Genomic DNA, 13,044 nt, shown 5'->3' on the forward strand with positions numbered 1-13,044 from the left:
TTAGGCAATTGAGCTTCCCACCTTCAGAGAAAAGGCTGAAATCCATATGGATACACACACACACACACACACACACACACTTTAAGTATACAAAGTAGGGACTACATGCCAGGTAAAAGAATTTGACCAACATCTATGTTTTTTACCCTATCATTTTTATGTCATCAGGATGAAATGAGTTTGGTCTGTCTTGGAAGGAGTTAAGCATCATATTATTATAGCCTAAAATACCATATATATATGTGTTTATATATATATAATATATATATATATATATATATATATATGCCTGTTTACCAGGATAGACTAGGTAGGTTGGAGTGACAAACTTCATCACAGTGATTTAAAGTGAAAAAAGTCTACTTATCGCAGGTATACAGATCAATGTTGAGTCAACCACAGGGCTCTTCTGTCACTGTAGTTATTCAAGGACCCAGATAGATGGCACAGTCACAAGTTCAAAGAGTAAGTTAGAAATCTGGTAATTTTTACAATGGCAACTAGAACTTCGTTTGGGAAGAAATTCACATACTTCCATTTACAATGTATTGGTCAGAACTATTTACTAGGCCCACTCAGCCATACCAGATCAGCAAGTGCAGCCCCACCACAATCCCAGAAGAAGAGAGGAACATATATTTAAACAAAAGAATCAATGACGACCACATTGCTTTATTTTCAAATAAATGTGTGTTAAAGCTTTATAATAACCACACTGGCATAACTGTTCTTTATAATGTTCAAAAAGAAATAAGCTCACCTGAATTTGCTTGGCATCTCCTTTCATTTCAAGTAAATCTTGAGATATCAGGAGAGGCTCGCTTTTCTCACAGCTCTCCTGGCTGATGAGCGTGTCCGCGTAGTTGGGCTGCGGGAAGATCAAGTGACTCCTCCGCGAGTCCCTGGTGAGCGAGACCTCCTGGGAATAGGTCTGCAGGAAAGCTCGCACCCCGTCCACGCCCACAAAATGAGAGGCGGGTACGCCCGCTGGTACACCTCCCGAAGCTTGCAGCACATGCGGTCTGTGCCAGCACTGCAGTCTGAGCGCCAGCAGCACGACGACAAAGGCCAGGAAGACGCAGGACACTACGGCCACTGCCACCACCAGGTACAGTGTGAGGCCTGAGTCGTCAGGGTCTGCTGAGGGCTTGAGGCTTCCCAATTCGGCCAGGACGTCTGGGATGCTGTCAGCTACTGCCACCGTGAGTGTGACTGTGGCAGAGAGAGGGGGCTGGCCGTGGTCCTGGACCGCCACCACCAGGCTCTGCTTGAGCGCATCTCTGTCCAGCAGGGCCCGCGCTGTGCGCACCTCGCCCGTGTGCAGCCCCACCGCGAAGAGTCCCGGCTCGCTGGCCTTGAGGAGGCGGTAGGAAAGCCAGGCGTTCTGGCCCGAGTCTCTGTCCACAGCCACCACCTTGGTCACCAGGTAGCCAGGCTCTGCAGAGCGGGGTGCCAGCTCTACACCCGTGGAACCATCGGTGGGGAGGGTGGGGTACAGGATTTCAGGTGTATTGTCATTCTGGTCCAGCACGAGTATGCTTAGAGACACGTTGCTGCTGAGTGGAGGGTCCCCGCTGTCACTGGCTGTCACCAATAGTTTCAGGTCTCTAACCTGCTCATAGTCGAAGGAGCACAAGGCATACAGGACTCCGGTGTCCGAGTTTATGGAGATGTAGGTGGAGAGAGGTGCCCCCTGGAAGGCATCCTCAGTCAGTGCATAGGTGATGTGGGCATTCTCGATGCTGTCAGGGTCCTGGGCGGTCACAGAGAAGATGGAGGCTCCCCTGGGGTTGTTTTCAGGAATGTAGGCAGAATAGGAGGCATGAGTGAAAGCAGGTGGGTTGTCATTGATATCCGCCACATGCAGGGTGATGTGTGTGTCTGTGGACAGCGGCGGACTTCCCCAATCTGTAGCTCTCAGAGTGATGTTATATTCGGACACCTGTTCACGGTCCAGGCATCTGGCTGTCACTAAGCGGTAATATCGGTTTATTGATTTTTCCAAATTAAATGGCATATTTCCCAGAACAAAAACTGTGACTTGCCCATTTTGCCCCGAATCCCGATCATGCACGTTGATAAGGGCAATTTCCCTTCCAGCAGTAGCCTCTTCTGGGACTGATCCTGTGAGAGAAGTAATCGTAATTTCCGGGGCATTGTCATTCACATCCAGAACTGTGACCAGAATCTTAGCTCTTGAAAGGAGACCTAGTCCATCTTGTGCTTCAATTTTAATTTCATAGAAAGTAGCATCCTCATAATCTAGGCTTTGTGATATTGATAAATCCCCAGTCACTGAGTTGAGATTAAAAATCTGAGCGATTCTCCCAGGCATTTTATCTAGTACATAGGATACTTGAGCATTAAATCCCTCATCAGGGTCAGTGGCATTCACCGTGAGCAGCCAGGTGCCTACCGGCAAGTTCTCCTGAACACTTACTCGATACTCAGGCTGAGTAAATACTGGTGGATTGTCATTTGCATCCAGCACTATCACTTGGATGCGCAAGTTGCTAGAATGAACAGGGTCGCCACCATCAGAAGCAATTAGGACAAGCTGGTGAACTTTCTTTTCCTCACGGTCAAGAGCCTGCTGCAGCACCAGCTCTGGGTACTTGGCCCCATCAGAGACACTCTTCACAGCCAAGGAGAAGTAGTCATTGGGGCTGAGCTGATAGTTCAGCAGAGAGTTCATGCCCACATCTGGGTCAAATGCAGTCTTAAGTGGAAATCGAGTTCCTGGAACCGTTAGTTCACCAATTTTTATTTCCAATTCCTCTGTTAGAAAATCAGGAGCATTGTCATTAAGGTCTTTAATTTCTATTTCTACTTCAAAAATTTTCAATTTGTCTTCAACCAGGATGTTAAAACTCACCAGACACCGCGCGCTCTGAGCGCAGAGCTCCTCCCGGTCTATCCTGCCCGCAGTGACCAAGCTGCCGCTTCGCGGGTTCAGAGCAAAGAGCTGCGTCCTACCTCTGGAGACGATGCGGACTCCCCGCTCCGCCAGCTCCTGGGGCTCCAGCTCCAGGTCCTTGGCGATGTTGCCCACGAAGGAGCCTTTCTCCAGCTCCTCTGGCACCGAATAGCGGATCTGCCCGCATCCGGTCTTGCACAGCGTCCCCAGAAGCGCGTACAGCAGGGCCAGTCCTCCGCCATTTCTGAATCTCAGGTAATTGGTCATTTCCTTTCTGGTGAATTATTTTCTCTGAATTGGGTACCAATTTCTCACGACGGACTTCAGTCTTATTTTCTCAAGGAACTAACCCTTTCGTGGGCCTAATTTATAGGTTACGGAGCTGGCTGACTGAAAGGGTGAGCTTTGGAGCAGCCTCGGATCTTGTAAATGTGATTTGCTGGGTCTTTGCTCTTTGGAAACAAGGAAATGGATTAGCTCTTCAGTGGCGTTTTCCTCCTTGAGTGGTGAACAGCGACGCTCAGAGGCATAACCGTTTACTGCACCCTCTTAGACAAACCCAAGCCAGACTTTCTGTTTCTCAGCACCTGAAATTCTTTTTATCAGAGGTAATGGGATCAGTTTTTATTTCACATAACTGAATCGCTATATGTTAAAGGATGTGACTTCAAGTTATCTTCCTTGGGAAGCCATGAGCTAATCTTAAGATCATTAATATTGCTTCAAACATGCTGAAGTTACTGTTTTGAAATGTTCAGACAAAGTTTAAGAACCTCACAGAAATATCAGCCACATTTATAGGGCATGCCTCTTGAAATTTGTCCTTGAAAGCCTGACATCTTGGTTTCAATTTTCCATTTAACCCATCCATTAAACACACATATAATTAAGTGTACGACAAAACCTGGGGATTTAAGGTGAACAATATGAACACAGCCACTTCCTTCACAGAGTTACAAGGATATAAAAGCAAACAAGGAATTACAGTGCATTGAGATAACTACCATAATGGGAGAAGCCAAGGGCAATGGGAGGGCCTCCAACCTGGCCTTGGAGGTCAGCAAAGGCTTCCCCAAGAAACATGAGAGGAGTGGATCAGGGATAAGGCCTGGATGTGAGAGAGGAGAGCATGGGAATGCCTAGATGTGAGAGAGAAACCATAGAACTTCAGGGTACTGAAAGTAGTCCACTTTGCCTAAATCTAGAGTATGAAGATGTTTTTAAGGACTGAAAAACTGAAACTAGTAGAGATAAAGTTTTGTTTTATATGCCAGAAACCCTTTTCCTGTATTTGTTTTCCTCTCCAAGCACAGAAATAGGAATTCATTTGTCACGTCAATCATGATGCATTATATACCTATGTATAAGGCATTTATTTTCAGGAAGTGTTACTATAAGCACTAGAAGGAACTTTGTTTTCAATTTTCCTCAGTTCATACTTTTATTTACCTGCAAAATGTTATGACATATTATTCCACAGTGAGTTCCAACTTTATCTCAAAGAATATTATGTAACAGTAGTAAGACAATGGAATGCATTGTTTCAGATCAATTCTCCCTCCAATGCCCTTAAACAATAAAGAACCCCAGCACCTTAAAGAATGACAATACCATTGTATACATGACTCAGTACATGATAATTTCCAAATAAAAGATGATCCCATTTACATATTAGTATAATTTTTGTTCTCTGCTATTAAATATATAACTAACATACTAAAAGCCAACATGGGAAGAGGAATGGGGAAGGTAAACTTGGTTGTAAGGGGGACTTATGTTGGTTGAGGAATTGGAAACATTTTTAACAGCTGCTGTGAGTAGGAAATTTTGAGAAGAGAAATGTAAAAGGAGAACCTTTAGGGGCAATAATTTGATATGGTCTCTGAATTACTTGAGGATATGTATTATTTTTAAAGATAAAAAGGCAATGTGGTTTGCACATATGAGAAAAAATAAAAGTAACGGGGGAGGGGAACATCCCTGCCGGCGCAGTGGTTAAGAATACGCCTGCTAATGCAGGGACACGGTTCGAGCCCTGGTCTGGAAAGATTCCACATGCCATGGAGCAACTAAGCCTGTATGTCACAACTACTGAGCCTGCGCTCTAGAGCCCGCAAGCCACAACTACTGAAGCCCGTGCACCTAGAGCCCATGCTCTGCAACAGGTGAAGCCATCGCAATGAGAAGCCCACGCACCACAATGAAGAGTAGCCCCTGCTTGCTGCAACTAGAGAAAGCCCACGTGCAGCAACGAAGACCCAACGTAGCCAAAAATAAATAAATTTATTTTTTTAAAAAAGTAACACGGAATAGAAACATCTTCACTGTTATACAAACCATGTATTATAGAGCAAATGATAACTCAGTCACTTCTTAAAGGAACACAGAGCTACTTTAGAGGCTAATGAGATTTTTAACTAAACAGAGATTCCATGACGTACCCTCCTGAAACACGGTGAAGTATATATATTTTTAAATTTGCATCTTTTAATAGGGAAGATCATGCAAATCAAGAAAAATGAAGAATCTCACTGCCAAACTGAAGAAAAAATATTAAGACTGAGTGAGAAGAAAACAACCAACTAAAGTATTTCATTATTCATAAACAAATATAAATAAACATAAAAGCCTTAAATTTTAAAGGAGGGAGGCATCTGGGGAAACATAAAAGTCAACATTTATATTTCTAAGAAGGAAAGAATTGTTGATCCAGGTGCATGAGATGGTTTCCTCAGGGACGAGAAAGAAGTATGAGAAGCCAGACACGCCAGTTCCTCAGGCAGTGCTCTTTTGATAACCTAAATATCACCTTCACTTACTAACTCCTGATTTATAATCATGACGCAATGATTCTAGCTCCTCTTCCTGTTTACACTGTGTGAACACTTAGAACTAGAAAGAAATAATTCACCAGGACTAATTTCCTAAAAATTGAATATATCCGCAAAGAAATATGGGAAATAGAAAAGGTATGGTAAACTGTGGAGACAGCTAAGTAATTAGGTAAATTTATTTCTTTTAGCAAAGTAGCTCACAGGTATATTGCGAAGAGAATTTACCTGAGAAAAAGTTTCTTCTTTGTCTTCAGGTATAAGTTGAGGTTCTGAAAGAAAATCCTTTTTCTCACAGCTCTCCTGGCTGATGAGCGTGTCTGCGTAGTTGGGCTGCGGAAAGATCACGTGACTCCCCCGCGAGTCCGCGGTGAGCCAGGCCTCGTGGGAATAGGCCTGCAGGAAAGCCCGCACCCCGTCCACGCCCACAAAGTGAGAGGCGGGCACACCCGCTAACCCGCCTCCTGAAGCCTGGAGCAGGCGCGACGTGTGCCAGCGCCTCAGCCTGAGCGCCAGCAGCACAATGACAAAGGCGAGGAAGACACAGGAGACCGCAGCCACCGCCACCACCAGGTAGAGTGTGAGACCTGAGTCGTCGGGGTTGGCAAAGGTCCTGATGCTGCCCAAGTCGGCCAGGGCCTCGGGGATGCTGTCCGCCACTGCCACGGTGAGCGTGACCGTGGCCGAAAGAGGGGGCTGGCCATGGTCCTGGACCGCCACCACCAGGCTCTGCTTGAGCGCGTCTCTGTCCAGCAGGGCCCGCGCTGTGCGCACCTCGCCCGTGTGCAGCCCCACCGCGAAGAGTCCCGGCTCGCTGGCCTTGAGCAGGCGGTAGGACAGCCAGGCGTTCTGGCCCGAGTCTCTGTCCACAGCCACCACCTTGGTCACCAGGTAGCCGGGCTCTGCGGAGCGGGGTGCCAGCTCCACGCCAGTGGAACCGTCGGTAGGGAGGGCGGGGTACAGAATTTCCGGCACGTTGTCGTTCTGGTCCAGCACGAATATGCTCAGTGACACGTTGCTGCTGAGCGGTGGGTTCCCACTGTCATGCGCTGTCACCCACAACTGCAGTTCATGGAATTGCTCATAGTCAAAGGAACGCAGCGCGTAGAGGATGCCAGTGTCAGAGTTGATGGAGATGTAGGAGGACAGAGGTGCCCCCTGAATGATGTCCTCAGCTAACTTATAGGTTACATGGGCGTTGTCATCACTGTCAGAGTCATGCGCCATCATGGAAAAGATGGAGGCACCTCTGGGGTTGTTTTCTGGAATGTAGGCAGAGTAGGAGGTGTGGGGAAAGGTGGGAGGGTTGTCGTTGATGTCTGTCACCTGCAGTAAAATGTGAGCATCTGTGGACAGAGATGGGTTCCCTCCATCTTTAGCGATCACAGTGATGTTGTATAAAGAAAACTGTTCCCTGTCAAGGACTCTGGTTGTAACCAGTCGGTGGTAATTGTCCACTGACCTTTCTAATTTGAAAGGAAGGTTCTCCGGGAGTGAACATGTGATAAATGCATTCTGCCCAGAGTCTCTGTCATGTACATTGAAAAGTGCAATTATGGTTCCTGGAGGAGAGTCTTCAGGAACTGAGCTGGCAGCAGACGTCATGTAAAATTCTGGGGGATTGTCATTTACGTCGAGAACAGTGACAATGACCTTCGTTCTGGTCAGAAGGCCTGGACCATCCTGAGCTTCAATATCAATTTCATGGAATTTGGCATCCTCATAATCTAGGCTTTTTGTGATCGTTATTTCTCCAGATGATGACTTAAGCTCAAATACCTCTGAGGTTTCTTCAGGATTTTTCTCCAGAAAATATGCCACTTGAGCGTTGTATCCCTCATCTGCATCAGTGGCGGTCACTGTGAGTATCCGGGTGCCTACGGGCGTATTCTCTGGAACATTTACATGGTACTCGGGCTGTGTAAAAACAGGCGCGTTGTCGTTCGCATCTAGGACCATCACGCGGATGCGGGAGGTGCCAGATCTGATAGGGTCGCCCCCGTCCAAAGCCACAAGAACGAGATGGTGAACGGCCTCTTCCTCACGGTCAAGGGCGCGTTCCAGCACCAGCTCCGGATACTTATTCCCATCTTTTCCGCTTCGCACGTCCAGGGAGAAGTGGTCATCTGAATTAAGTTCGTACCTTTGGAGGGTGTTCTCTCCGACGTCTGCATCATGCGAGCTCTTCAGAGGGATCCGGAATCCTGGCATAGTCATTTCACTGATTTTTAGCTCCAGTTCCTCTACTACAAAGCGAGGGGCATTATCGTTAATATCTGTTATTTCCACCTCTACTGAATAAATACTCAATTTATCTTCCCGGAGTATGTTGAAACTCAGCAGACACCGCGCGCTCTGAGCGCAGAGCTCCTCCCGGTCTATCCTGCCTGCGGTGACCAAGCTGCCGCTTCGCGGGTTCAGAGCAAAGAGCTGCGTCCTACCTCTGGAGACGATGCGGACTCCGCGCTCCGCCAACTCCTGAGGCTCCAGTCCCAAGTCCTTAGCGATGTTGCCCACGAATGAGCCCTTTTCGATCTCTTCTGGCACAGAATAGCGCATCTGCCCAGCTCCAGCCTCCCATAGGGTCGCCAAAAGAAGGCACAGCAGGACAAGCCTTCCGCGGTTTGGCAACTTTAGCAGAGCCGCCATTTCTTGCGCTGCAGTCTTTTCTCCCAGGCAACTTCCAGCATCCAGGCCGGGATTCCAATCTTTATTCCTCAGGGTCTGATGTGACCAGCATTCACGGGACCCAGGTAACTGTGGAGAGAAGTAGTGGGCTGCTGGACTTAATTTTTTTTGCCGTCCCGAAGCTTGCGGGCCAAACGCCCAGCCTTTTGTGTTATGCGAGCCGTAATGTTGGAGTGGATGTCTCACAGGCTTACTTCTTAGGTGGTCAACAGCGACGCCCAGAGGCCTAAGTAATTTCTGCACTCTTTCAGGTAAACCCAAGTTATTATTTGTTGCCCCTGTGACTTTCAAGTTGTTTTGAAGAACCTTACAGTTCTAAGATACCTTAGAAGTAGCTCTTTCAACTCAGGAGTCTTTTTTTCAGAATGATTAAGAATGGTGTGAATGAATGTGACCTTGATAGTAGTTGCAAGGAGAGTATCATTGAACGTTGGAGGCATTAATCAAGGCAGCCTCTGCCCTTATGCCAAACATCTTCAACCTCTTATTTTATATTCAGAGACAATAAGATTAATCTAAAAATATTAGCTACATTATATTCTAATGTTATATATTTTAAATTTCTGTGCTTAATGGCTTAGTATTGAACTTCAAAACCTGTATTTTCCCCCCAAAATCTGTATTTAAATTATTGAATTTTCGGACATTTAGTTGGGTGACTACCCAATTAAGGCCTGACACTTTGCCTGATTGATGCTGGAGATAGAAATGGTGCACCTGATGAACACAGTCCCTGTTCTCAGGAACCTTACAGGATAAGGGAGGACATAGTAAAGTACACAGAGTATTTTAATAGAGTATGGTAACTGCTATGATGGTTGGAAACCCTGGGCAATGGGAGAATACATAGGAAGGGTATCCAGCCTAGATTTGGGGGTCAGGAAAGACTTTTCCAGGACAAGATTGAAGCTGGATCCTAAAGGGTATGACTGGATCAAGAAAGAGGCTGGAGTAGTGTTCTAGAACCTTAGTACAAATTCTTGGAGGTGAGAGGCAGCACGAACATTAAGGAAACTGAAGGTGGTTTGTTCCTTGTTCTTTTCAAGATTGTTAGGGCTACTTGAGGTCCCCTGACACTCCATATGAATTTTAGGATGGATTTTTTTTCTATTTATACAAAAAAAGGCATTGGGATTTTGATAGGGATTGCACTGAATCTGTAGATTGCTTTGGGTAGCTCTATAAGTTTTTGATAGATACTCTTTATCAGGTTAAGGACGTTTCCTTCAATTTCCAGTTTGCTAAAAGATTTTAATCATGTGTTGAATATTCTCAAGACCTTTATTATGCCTCTATTGAAATGAACATATGGCTTTTTATCTTCAATCCCCTAATATGAAGTTTTATATTATTAGATTTTCTTATATTGAAATATTCTTGCATCCCTAAGTAATAAACCCCATTTAGTCGTAAGCTATAAATATTACATATATAGTAGATAGGATTTTGAATCAACATTCTTGAGCGAGATTGCACACTTCTGGTCTCATTTCAGTCTTTTTGCCTTTTGGCTTCTTCCCCATTGAACTTTTTTCATTTTTAACCCATTCCTCTGAGAACCCTGATGAAATATTTATTGGAAACAATTGATATTAACTCACCATGTTTTCTAGTAGAGCCTCTAGTTTGTTTTTTAAAACTTTTTCTTCAACATTGTTTTGATACTTTTGAGTCTCATTAAATAACTGCTCGACATCCCTTATTGTAGTTCTCTAAAGATTTCTGTTTGTCTTTGACAACATCTGGTTTTACTCTGTATATTATTTCCCACTCATGTTTCTTGCTTCGTATTAAGCTGTTTTATTTTTTCCTAGTCTTACTTGCTTTTCCTTCCCTTTCTCTTTTCCAGGTCTTTGTCTATAATCAGAATTTGGGGTTTTCTTTTAAGATCTCTAAAACGAATTTTAGTCATGCCATCTGACTAGCCGATATTAGTCCCAGCACTGGACTTGACAGTAGTTTCATTTTCTCCCCACTGGTGTCGGCTTCTATTGCTTCATCATCATAATTCTTCTTTGTTTGCATTTCAATAATTTATACTTTTTGTTACTTTTCCTATTATTTTATTTAAATCTATACTAATATTATATCTTTCTTGCTCTGTTTCTTGAGTGGCAAGCTACACTCACTTGTTTTAAATCATTTGCTTTTTGAAATTCTTATAGTTGTCTACAGATTTACCCCTAAATATTCTTTTCTCTGCATTCCACAATTTTTAATAAGTAATATTTTAATTCTTGTAGTTTTTATTTCATTGTGATTTTTTAAATCCAAGAGTAATTCAGGGTTGTAGATTTAAATGTCCAAACTTTTCTGTTTCCTTTTACTATTTTAAAATGTTTGCTTTGTGATTTTTCCAGCTTTATTGAGGTATAATTGACAAATAAAATTGTAAGATATTTAAAGTGTACAACATGATGATTTGATATATGTATACATTGTGAAAGGATTCCTCTACTGAGCTAATTAACACATCCACTGCCTCACGTATTTACCTTTTTGTGTGTGTGTGAGAGCATCAGGTTCTACTCTTAGCAACTTTCTATTATACAATACAGTGTTGTCAACTGTAGTCTCACGCTATACATTAGGTCCTAAGGCCTTATTCCTCTTACAGCTGAAGGTTTGTACCCTTTTACTAATCCCTCCCTATTTTCCTCACCAGCCACTTTGTGATTTAACTACATAAGGCATGTATATTATTTGTACTTTGAAATTTGCTCTACCATTTTTGTGATGACTACGTAGTAAATTGTTGTAGATTTTCCATATGTTCATATAAAAATTGGCTATTCTATATTTGTTGTGTATACAAATACCCAACAAATCTGTCAGATCAAGCTTATAGATTCTGTTATTCAAATATGCTGAGTGCTTAGTAATATTCTGCCTGTGTGATGTATTATTTCTTATGGAACTGTGTTAAAATCTCTTTTAAATTTCAGATTTGAAAATAATCTGTATTATTTTCAAAGCTATATTGTTTGGTAATAGGAGCTCATGATTTTTATATCCTTTTGGTTGTCTGTTCTTTTTATAAGTATGATCAGTTCATTAAAAAAATCACCACTAATGTTGTTGCCTTAAACACTACTTTGGTGTTATATTAAATTGACATGACTGCTTTCTTGTGTGTAGGGTGTGTGTGCATATCTATCGACATCTTTACCTTCAGTATTTCAGTATAATTTTATTTTAAGCACGTATCTTGTCAGCAGAATAGATGGATTTAAAAAATCAACCAACTTGGCAATCTTGGTGTTTCAATAGGTTAAAAGGTCATTTATATATACACAGAAGCAAAGTTTTAAATTATAAGAGTTGAGAAAATTTTAAATTGTAACAACTTATGGTATTGAGAGTATACTCTTGGTACCAAACAGAAAATAAAAATCCACACTTAGACATACAGCAAGAATGAGAGAATTTTTTTTAAAGCCATCAGAGAAAATAAAGACTACCTAAAAAATAATAATTTGTTGGCAGGAAATTCTCACTAGCAAAAGAAAGTTCCAGAATTCTCCAGGTCCCAGGCCATAACTAGGTATTATAATGGCACTTTAATGGTATGCAGCAGTGGTATTCTGAATATCACAGCTCAGGTCTGAGAGACTTAGTGTTCATTTCCTGAAGCCAGCATCTGTGTCCACCTTACTCCCTTGGTCTTTAGCTTGCAACAAGTTACGACCATGGGAACTGGTAGGTAATGTTTTTATGTGATTTCCCCCCTTTTTACCTAGCTAAGGGGCCTAACTGCTTATTTTGGATGCAAGCAGTAAGACTGGCTCAGGTCCCTTGTTTAGCCCGAAGCCCTTTTGTCCCTATTACACTGCTTGAACAATCTCATCTAAGTACAAGACTAGAATTCCCACTTTAGTTTTAGCCTGGCTCACCACTTTCTGTCCCATCTTCGGTCCATTTAGCTATCTATCTTTTATTTGTGCCTGACTATGCTTCTGCTTTCTTCTTTTTTATATTATACATGTATCTTTAATTTATTGGAGCAGAGTAAGTATATCAAAGCATAGATTTACTCCCCTACGATGCATTTCTTGTGAAGAGCTTACACACATTAAAATTGAATATATACTTGATTTCTGTTAGTTGTTTACATTACAGGCATAATATACAAATCACGAGGCTTCAAACTATTTCTCAAGTTGCACAGAAAATTTTCTGTCATTCATCTTATTACTTAATTTCATGTTACTTAAACAGTTGATGCATTCTTGAGCATGCATAAAACATGTCAAAATAAATGACTAAAAAAAAGGCTAAGAAAGTTTAAATTTGCAGCTTACCTAGATTTCCATAATTTTATATTAACACAACTTAAAAATACTACTTTAGACAATCTTTACCTTTTCAAATGTCCCCAAATAAAACAGCGCCCCGACAGATGACATCTACATTAAACTTAAGGATAAATTAGGAGATATTTATAACTTAAGGATATTTGAAAACAGTATTAGTCACATTAATATTGGTGGACCTTTTCTAGTAAAACCCAATCCTTGCTAGATAAGAGAATGGTAAAGCCAGACAAATAAAATTATTTGGCCAGAAGCAAGCAAGAAAACTTTAGAAGCCAAATCTCCTTGTTTCTAA

General features: G+C 42.6%; 2 protein-coding genes across 2 annotated transcripts; both read right to left on the minus strand.

Annotated features, from left to right (window-relative positions):
• Window positions 1-693: 693 nt before the first annotated feature.
• Window positions 694-3,184, minus strand: LOC309960202 (protocadherin gamma-A3-like; the record flags this gene model as incomplete). Its single annotated transcript, XM_082836862.1, is given in 2 exon segments — window positions 694-744; window positions 746-3,184. Coding segments are annotated over 2 exon segments (2,490 nt in total).
• A 2,732-nt stretch (window positions 3,185-5,916) lies between these two features.
• Window positions 5,917-8,397, minus strand: LOC309960203 (protocadherin gamma-A2-like; the record flags this gene model as incomplete). The annotated part of the gene is made up of 1 exon (XM_082836863.1): window positions 5,917-8,397. One exon carries the CDS (start codon window positions 8,395-8,397, stop codon window positions 5,917-5,919), a length of 2,481 nt encoding a protein of 826 aa, XP_082692989.1.
• Window positions 8,398-13,044: the final 4,647 nt, after the last annotated feature.

This window comes from Leucopleurus acutus, assembly GCF_964270905.1.
Source record: "Leucopleurus acutus genome assembly, chromosome: 3".
In the NCBI taxonomy this organism is placed as follows: domain Eukaryota; kingdom Metazoa; phylum Chordata; class Mammalia; order Artiodactyla; family Delphinidae; genus Leucopleurus; species Leucopleurus acutus.